Source organism: Nematolebias whitei, chromosome 16, assembly GCF_014905685.2.
Source record: "Nematolebias whitei isolate Nwh7 chromosome 16, NemWhi1, whole genome shotgun sequence".
Lineage (NCBI taxonomy): Eukaryota > Metazoa > Chordata > Actinopteri > Cyprinodontiformes > Rivulidae > Nematolebias > Nematolebias whitei.
Window position 1 is genome coordinate 45,814,754 of NC_056513.1, and position 10,215 is coordinate 45,824,968.

The 10,215-nt window shown below is 41.5% G+C and overlaps 1 protein-coding gene across 1 annotated transcript in view; it reads right to left on the reverse strand.

Annotated features, from left to right (window-relative positions):
- The window catches only part of LOC119423231 (GTP-binding protein 2), a gene marked incomplete at its 5' end in the record, with an annotated part of 14,169 nt that extends 5,086 nt beyond the window's left edge, over positions 1-9,083 (reverse strand). The window contains 1 exon segment of the mRNA XM_037690636.1: positions 8,948-9,083. Coding sequence (XP_037546564.1) covers positions 8,948-9,083 — 136 coding nt within the window.
- Between the last annotated feature and the right edge of the window lie 1,132 nt (positions 9,084-10,215).

Here is a 10,215-nt window from a genome sequence, read left to right on the forward strand (position 1 = left end):
CACCTGAAGACAGTAAGTGATCAACAGGTAGCACCTGAAGACAGCAATTCAGCGGTGTCAAAGTCTATAAAAAAAAAAAACCCTACACTAGAATGTCACTATAATAAATATTTCATAATAATGGTGTGGAGAGGATGGCTGTAAGGGGAGAAGGGAGGCCATCGTTAAAAAAAAAAAAAAAAAAAAAAAGTCTATAAGGCGCAGCAGTCGTGGATCACAAAGTGGAAGCGTTTCTTCAACATCTTCATCCGAATAAAGGCAGAAATGGAGCGTGCATCATTAAAGGCTAAGGCTGCAGCTTTGCAAGAAAAGTTGGCAACTGAAAAGGAAGAAGCAGACTGGCAAGCACAGAAAAAATTTAGACAAGCTCAAGAAAAGCTACGAGAAGCAGAAATGGAAGTTTTGCAAAAATATGAAGGCACTCGGGAAGTTAAAAGCATTATAGGAACAGAAGAAAATGGAAATAAAACAGAGACATATGCCACCTTACCACAACGGCCACATGGTGCCTTGCCAGCCACCACTGTGGACCGTGCTCTTCAGCCCATTACACCACCCAGTTCTTCACACACTCTGATCACAAACTTCAATGATAGACCAGTGATGGACAGTCTTTGCAAGGCAGTTTCTCAGCAAGCTGCTGTAACTGAGTACCTTGTAAAGAATCACAAAACATCACTTCTGCCTGAACTCACAATTCCAACATTCAAAGGAGACCCAATGGAGTACAAATCCTCCATCAGAGCTATCGAGCATGGAACTGAAGGTCGTACCGACAGTGATTCAGATCGTCTTCAGTTTTTGCTGCAGTACACAGCTGGACAACCACATGAACTAGTCAAAAGCTGCCTCCACATGGAACCTGCAGTAGGTTATGCTCATGCTAAGCAGATGTTGAAGGACTTCTTTGGTGATGATTATAAAATATCTGAAGCATAAGTGAAATATTGAGCTGGCGGACAATCAGTCCAGAAGATGGCGCTGCTCTACAATCCTTTGGCTGCTCCAATGCCATGGCAGATATTAGTTACATGGAAGACTTGGACAACACAACTAACATTAAGACTCTAGTTAACAAGCTTCCATACAAGCTCAGAGAAACATGGAGAAAGAAGGCTTGTGACTTGCAAGAAAACACAAAGAAAAGAGTAAAGTTTAAAGACTTTGTTGACTTTGTAAATAAGCAAGTTAAGTATATGCTTCACCCACTGTATGGAAATATTAAGGATTCAGCAAATGCAAAGGAACCTGCAAAACAGAACTTAGAGGAGCAACGTTCACAAACAGTTCAAGCAAAAAGGGTGTTCACAACAGCTGTCTTTCACCCCAAAGGTGAATATAGAGATGATACAGACGGCTGCAAGCAGGAAAGACAACAAAAACAGACACCCCAGCTAGACCCAAAGAGCAAACCTTGTAGTTTCTGTAAAGGAGAGCAACACACTCTTTCGTCCTGCAGAAAACTAAAGAGTAAAACACATGCAGAGAAGATGGACTTTTTGAAAAGTAAAGGACGATGCTTTGGCTGCCTAAAACATGGTCATATGAGCAACAGCTGCAAGGAAAAGGCTCAGTGTCAAGAATGTTCATGACTACATCCTACACTGCTACACATGACTCCTAAAGATTCAGGACAAAAAAACAACAAGAGACAGTTGTGAAAGACAAACAATATCAAGTGCTCTTGTCCAAATGAGTGAAAGTTTTGGAGTCACTGGGGCCGGTAAGAAAGACTGTGTTCTGTCAATTATACCAGTACGTGTTGTCACAAAAAGGAACTGAAGAAGTAACTACCTATGCTTTTTTGGATCCAGGTAGCTCTGCCACTTTTGCCACAAAGTTGCTCATTAACCAGCCATGTATGACGGGGCGTAATACCAGTATTTTACTGCGCACAATGAGAAAAGAAGCTCGTGTGAACACTTCTGTTGTTGGTGGACTTGAAATCGGTAGCCTGGATGGCAATCAGTACATACAGCTTCCAGAAGTATTTTCACAGGAAACTACTCCTGTGGCCAAAGAGAATATTCCCTGTCAGGAAGAAGTTGACATCTGGCCACACCTGAAGGATGTAAAGCTTCCTACAATCAAAGCTGAAGTTGGCTTGCTTGTTGGAGCGAATGTTCCCAAGGCAATGGAACCACTACAGGTAATCAACAGTGTCAGAAATGGACCATACAGTGTGAGGACCTGACTAGGATGGACAATAAATGGACCACTCAGAGGTGGAAGTGCTTCAGTGGACAAAAACAAACTGACAGAAGTGACTGCTAACAGAATCTCAGTTGCCAGGTTAGAAGAACTTCGGCAACTGCAGTTCAAACAGGATTTTCCTGACATGGGACAAAATGAAGACACAGAAATGTCTAAAGAAGATCACAAGTCCATTGAGATGGTGTCTCAGTCCTCGAGGCTTATTGATGGTCATTACACCATTTGTCTTCCCATAAGAAACAAGTCCCTGTCTTTGCCAAACAATCGGTTTATTGCAGAACAATATGCATTCAACTTAAGGAAAAGGTTTTCTAAAGATGTTAAGTTTTATAAAGAATATGTCACTTTCATGGAAAGTCTTCTTCAAAAAGGATATGCTGTGAAACTTCATAGAGCTGAATGCGAGTCTGCAGATGGAAGAATCTGGTATCTGCCTCATCATGGAGTCAGACATCCAGTAAAACAAAAGCTGCGTGTTGTTTTTGACTGTGCAGCAAGTTTTCAGGGGACATCACTAAACCAACAGCTTCTTCAAGGACCAGACTTAACAAGCTCTCTTTTAGGGGTTCTCATGTGCTTTCGACAGGAAGAAGTGGCAGTTATGGCTGACATTGAAGCCATGTTCTACCAAGTTAGAGTCAGCAATGAGGACACAGACCTGCTCAGGTTTCTCTGGTGGCCTGATGGGAATTATGAGCAGGAGCTCATAGAACACAAGATGTTGGTTCACATATTTGGAGCCACCTCATCACCAAGCATTGCAACATTTGCACTTCAGAAATGTGCAACAGATTTTGAGGAAGAGTTTGGTCAAGAAGCAGCTAAAACAGTCAGGAAGAATTTGTATGTAGATGACGGTCTTAAATCCACTGCTGTTGAAGACACTGCAGTCTCTCTTTTCAATGATTTGAGATGCATGCTGGAAAAGGGTGGATTTAGACTAACCAAATGGTCTAGCAACAGCAAGAAATTGCTGTGCTCTATTCCTGAAGAGGAAAAGGTTCCAGGTTTTCAGGATTTGGACTTAAATAAGGACAACTTGCCAATGGAGAGGGCATTAGGAATCCAATGGTGTGCTGAAACGGATCAGTTTAAATTCAAAATCAGCATAAAAAAGAAACCACACACAAGAAGAGGTCTGCTGTCCCTGATTAGTTCAGTCTTTGATCCTTTGGGATTCATTGCTCCTGTGGTACTGCCTGCCAAAAGGATCCTGCAGAATCTGTGTCGAGAAAAATATAGATGGGATGAAAATCTCCCAGAAAACATTGTAAAAACTTTATACAATGGGCTGAAAGTCTGCAGCTTCTTAAAGATTTTGGAGTTTCCAGATGTGTTAAAGCAAAGCAGTTTGGTGCTTCAGTCTTTGCACAGCTGCATCACTTTGCTGATGCAAGCGAGAATGGCTACGGAACAGCAAGTTATCTGCTCTTACGTAATGATAAAGGAGATGCTCAATGTACTCTGATGATGACAAAAGCAAGAATTGCACCAATTGAGACTATTGAAACATTCTATTCCAAGAATGGAGCTGACTGCAGCTACAGTGGCAGTTAAAATGGACAAACTTCTCAGGAAAGAACTAGAGTTGGAGCTTAAAGACTGTGTTTTGGACAGATAGCACTGCTGTGCTAAAGTACTTAAACAGTGAAAGTGCAAGATTCAAGATGTTTGTTGCTAACCGAGTCTTAAAATTCCTGGAAAGCACTAAAACATCACAATGGAGGTATGTCAATACCACTCTTAACCCAGCTGATCACGTCTCCAGAGGAGAGTGTTGAAGTGTTTTTGAAATCCAAAAACTGGCTATCAGGACCAGAATTTTTACACAGCCCTCAAGATCAGTGGCCCAAGAACCCAGATCCTATGATGGTTGACTTTGACGACCCAGAGGTCAAAAGAATCACTTCAGCACATGTGACTGTGGTTCAAGTACAACAGGATGCAACAGATCAGCTGATGAAACACTTCTCTTCCTGGATGAAGTTACAACGTGCTGTTGCATGGTTTCTGAAATTGAAAGATCTTCTCAGAGAGCTGACAGCTAGCTGTAAACAACTAAGTGGATCTGATAAAAAAGAAGGGAAAGTTCAAACTCTCAAGAGGACTGGCAAGGAAGGACAATTAACCTGTGAAGATTTAAAGAAGGCAGAGGCAGAAATTGTGAAGTACTACCAAAGAAAGGAGTTTAATGAGGACTTAGTGATGCTGAAGGAACATCACAAGGTGAAAAAGTGCAGCTCACTATACAAGCTTAATCCAGTTTTGCAAGATGGAGTCATTCGTGTTGGAGGAAGGCTGAGACGAGCAGCTTGGCCATATGATTCTAAGCAGCAAGTCATTCTGCCGAAGGATTCCTACATCACTAGACTTGTCCTAGAAGACATTCATAACATGACAGGTCATGCAGGAAGGAATCACATGTTGGCTGAATTATGTCAGAGATTCTGGATCCCTGGAGCAAACGGAGTCATCAGAAGGTTTTTATCCAAGTGTATCACATGCAGAAGATTGCATAGTACACCAGGCAATCAACTCATGGCAGACCTGCCAAAATGTCGGGTCCAGCCTGATGATCCACCATTCACAAGAGTCGGTGTTGATTATTTTGGTCAATTCATGGTGAAAAGGGGAAAAGGACAGATAAAAAGATATGGTGTTATTTTTACATGTCTCACCATACGAGCAGTACATCTAGAAGTTGCACCAACACTCGACACAGATGCATGCCTCAATGCTATGAGCCAGAAGAGGACAAGTTAAAGAAATGTATTCTGACAATGGAACAAACTTTCAATCAGCTGATTTGGAGTTGAAGAAATCTATTAGTGAATGGAACACAAGCAAAATCATGAAGACACTGCAGCAAAAAGGTGTCCAGTGGTACTTTAATCCTCCAGCAGGTTCCCACTTTGGAGGAAGTTGGGAGCGTTTGATTCGCTCAGTGAGAAAGATTCTGAACACCACTGTTAAGGAGCAGATGTTGGATGAAGATGGGCTCCATACTTTGCTGTGTGAGGCTGAAGCAATCGTGAACACTAGGCCCATAACAACAGCATCTTCAGATCTGAATGATTTAGAAGCGTTAACACATAGTCATCTGCTTCTACTCAAAGTCAAACCTGATCTACCACCTGGAGTGTTCAACAAAGATGACCAGTATGCTAAACGCAGATGGAGACAGATTCAGTATCTTTCAGATGTCTTCTGGAAACGATGGTGTAAGGAATATCTCACACAATGTCAAGAACGACGGCGATGGTCCACATCCAGAAGAAACTTGCATGTTGGTGATGTGGTGCTCATTGTTGATGACATCTCACCCAGAAATTTCTGGACTCTTGGAAAGGTAATGGAGACGTTTCCTGACAGCAAAGGATTTATCCGTCAAGTTAAATTAAGGACCAAGACAAACGAGCTTTGCCGCCCTGTGACAAAACTGTGTCTTCTTCAAGAATCTGAAGATGAATGAAGATATTTTCAAAGGTCAATGCTTTACAGACATTATAAGATGGGACACATTGTTTGAATAGATTTTCTTTAAAAATAGTTTAGGCATCTTAGATAAGAGTTTAAGTAATTGTTCCAAAGATACTGTTAACAATTAGGGGCCGGTAATGTAGGAGCCTAAACTAAATTTTGTAAAGATTATTTAACTGAAGCTATTTGTTTTATGTGTAGATCTTTGTTGGTTTGAGGTTGGGAACATGTTTATTTAAGTCATGTGATGTGGGTGGGGCATGTCAGGAGAGAAAGTCCAGACAGACTAGTTGGGGAGTGAAGCCAAACAGTTTTTTGACCTCCCTAGCTATTTTTCTGTTTCATTACCAACTTGTGGATAAGTTGTTTTTGTTTACTTTTTGCTGTACATGTTTCATTTTTAAGTAAAACTTTAAACACAAGCCACTGAGAATAATTATTTTTTCCGGACAAGAATTATGCCGGAGGCGGAGCGTCAGGCTCAGGTTTCACTCAACAAGGATTTACAGCAAGCTTGGCTTCTAGCTTTTCCAAGCTTTATACTGTATATTTCATCACATACCAAGGAATAATATTTGGCATCGTGGATTTATCAGAGAAGTTTACAGTCATACGACGTCAAACAAAGGCGGTAAGTAAGTTAATCCTACAACTTGTAGCCGTTTTTATCATGCTAAGTGTTAGCAAACAGTAGTGCTTGATGTATATCTGGATGGTCAAAGGAAAAGTTTAGAAGGCAGTGGTGAGACCAGCTATGTTGTATGGTCTGGAGACAGAGACATGGACAAAAAGACAGGAGACAGAACTGGAAGTGTCAGAAATGAAGATGTTGAGGTTCTCCTTAGGAGAGACAAGGATGGAGAAGATCAGGAATGAGATCATCAGAGGTACAGCACAGGTTGAACAACTGGGAGATGAAGTTAGAGAGGACACACTGAGATGGTTTGGACATGTCCAGAAGAGGGACAGTGGTTTGGACATGTCCAGAGGAGGGACAGTGGTTTGGACTTGTCCAGGGGAGGGACAGTGGGTATAATGGTATAAGGATGTTAGAAATGCAGCTGCCAGGAAGAAGACAACGAGGAGGTATATGGATGCAGTTAGAGAGGACATGGAGGTAGTTGGAGTGAGGACAGAGGACACAGAGGACAGAGATGGAGGACGATGACTCGCTGTGGAGACAACTCGAGGGAAAAGCCAAAAGAAGAAAAAGAAGTTTAATAGGTTTTGCAATGTAAAATTTACTCTTACAGACTGAATTAGACTGAGTTCTTGCCCCGTGCTGATCAGCAGCATGAAAACATCTACTGCAGGAACCATTTTAAGTTATTAGCAGCTTAGATTTTTTTTCCCTCTTCTTTGCCTTAATTTTGGCTGAGAAGACAGAAATGCTTCACTAAATGCTTCAGGTAACATCGTGAGCTTCACTACCTCCACCATTACAGCTATCTTTGTTTGTTAGTTTGTCCGAGGTTAGCTCACCCTGGGTTACAGTTCCTCGTGGGCGGAGTGATCTTACTGTTCATGTAAAATATTTGATAATGTTCTTATAGAAACAATTCCTGAATGTTGTTAATACTGTGTTAATGCTAAATGTTTGTCTCCGCAGATAATAACTGAATGGCCAACACTGTAGACTACAGACAGGATCAAATCAAATCACACCGTGTCAAAGGCAAGGGAATAAAAATGGGTTTTCAAGCGAGACCTAAAAACAGTGAGAGTGGGAGCCTGCCTGACACGCAGTGGCAACTCATTCCAAAGTCTTGGACCTGCAACAGAGAAAGCCCTGTCACCTCTGAGCTTACGACAGGTTTCTGGAACTGAAAGGAGCCTCTGGTCTGCTGACCTCAGAGAGCAAGGTAGGACATATGGCTGCAGAAGATCAGTGAGATAGGATGGGGCAGAACTGTTCAGTGATTTAAAAACATACAGGAGTATTTTGAACTGGATCCGAAGGTGAACCAGTAGCCAGTGCAGGGAGGCCAGAACTGGTGTAATGTGCTCTCTATGGCCTGTACCAGTTAAAAATCGGGCTGCAGCATTTTGGACCAATTGTAGACGTGCAATGGAGGACTGACTGATTCCAAACAGAAAAACATTGCAGTCATCGAGCCTGGATGTTATGAACGCATGGATCACTGTCTCAAGATTCTTTTTGGATAAAATGGGCTTCAGCTTAGACAGCCACCTCAGCTGAAAAAAAACAGGATTTAACAATCATGTTTACGTGACTGTTCATGTTTCAAGGAAAGGTCCATTATCACTCCCAGATTAGTGACCCTTTGTTTCTCTTAACGGGGCTAGAGAGGAAAGGTCGATGCAGTGGTTCATGAAAGAGCCATTGGAATGGAACAACATGACTTCAGATTTCTTCTCAATGAAACTTAACAAGTTAAGAGCCATCCAGTCCCGGATGTCAGCCAGACAGTCAAGAAGATGTTGAACAGAGCGTCTGCCTCTGTGCCTCAGGGGGAAGTAAATTCTTCACTTAGGCTACACTTATAAGGATGTGTGAGAGAAGCGAAGCGTGCTCTATTCACACAAGGAGAGCTGTTGGTCAGGCAGGTCTGGTTGTGCCATTAACTCTGAAATAGCTACTGAATCATGTGTTACTTGTGTAGGTAAAATTAGATGTTAAACAACCTGTTAAAATACACCAGAATGCAGGAAATGGCATCTACTTTATTCAAAGTTTTCTGGGGGAGGACCCCCCCAGACCCCCCCCCCCCCCTCCCATATTACAAATATGCTTCTGACACCAATGGCCACCGTGTTGCTAGCCATCTTCCAGAGCAGGACCCTCACCCAAGCCACAACTGGACCCTCACCCAGACCAAAGCAGGACTCTCACATTTAACAGACTACACATCTCATGAACAACAAGATTATTGTCTTTTTCATTTGAAGTGGTCCAAATAACTTATATTCAAAGTGAACTAATGGAAATTGCTGCTGTAATTTGATTTTTTTAATAAGCCATGTAACTTGCTATGATCCCAGATTTTGAACAGGTGTGATACTGGTGTGTGTGACCACAGCGTGCACATATGATGTTGCTTACAGTGGTCCTCAGTGCGCTCAGGGAGCTTGTGTGTTTGCCCAGACACATGAAAAATTAGAGGGAACATTGGACATCAGTGACCCCCATGACCCAAAAATAAAAACATGGGTAAAGATGATGGATGGATGAAGGAAGTGCAGAAAGCAACTGTACTAACTTTACTGTACAAAGTTAAATATGGTAATTTACCTGAAACTCTGTGAGCTGCTGCATCAGTTCTTCCTGTTCTTTGCTGTTGCTCAGGGGAGGGAGGATGTTCAGGAAAACCTTCAGGAGGTCCAGGCTCTCTCCAGACACACTGGACAGGGTGAAGATGGGCGTGATGCTGTATTCACATGAACAGAAACAGAAAATAGAAAAATGATATTTGTTTGTACTAAGCATTTGCTTTGTGGCATGTAGGGGTGTAATGGTGCGTGAATTGGTACTGTGATGATTCAGTACAAACATTTGAAACGGTTACATGAACTACATCACACGTAACAGTCACAGGCGATCACTGCTGCCATCTAGAAGTGGACATACATTTAATCTAACTGCATTTTGCTAACAACTATGACAGAACAAAAGTAGAGGAAAATACTACAAAGGACTAATATCAGTCATTGATGATAGATTCATAATAAGATGCACGTTAGCACTTAGCCCACTGAAATGCTAGTTTAAGAGTTTTACATTTTATTTATTTATATTGGGGGATATTTATCGGTTCTGTTGCTTTTTATTTTGCAGCAAGTTAAGATCAACCTAAATGAAGCAAACACTCCTTGGTTTTTGTTAGTAATATTTTCTTGAGAGATAACATTCTGGAGTTTGTCAAACTTTTGGACTGACACATGAGTTACTACTTACAGCTCAAACTGGACGAAAAAAAAACAATAATGTGACTGTTTATGATAGTGATGTTACTAAGAGCCTACCTTGCTGTACATGTACAAACTTAGAGCAGGGGTCTACAACATTTATGATCAAAACAGCCATTTTTACGTCTTCGTTCACGATATTAAACGTGTCTGGAGCCGCAAAAATCTGTTACAACGGTGGTCATCAACTGGAGGCCCAGGAGACACTTTAAGTTTGCTGGAGGGGACATTTGTGGCCAGTAGGGGTGACATGTTAAAGCAAAAAATTATCTAATGACTTTTAACATTTATTAAAGAAAAAGACCAGATTCTTGTAAAAGGGAAAAATTCAGTTTTTACCATTTAAAAAAAATCTATCAACTATGCAGACAGTTCTTCATAGAAAGCATAAAGTTAAGTATGTTTTACTCCTTGTACTCGCTCCAATGTTCACATATTTGCAAAAGAAATGGCAGGAAAACTGTTTGAACTAATCGTTTTTTGTTGTTTGTATAACAACCAGTAAAATTCAGGTTTATGTAAGTTTTGGTCAAAGCTTGAAAGAGCCGCTGCAGAGGGACCAAAGAGCTGCTGCAGAGGGACCAAAGAGCTGCT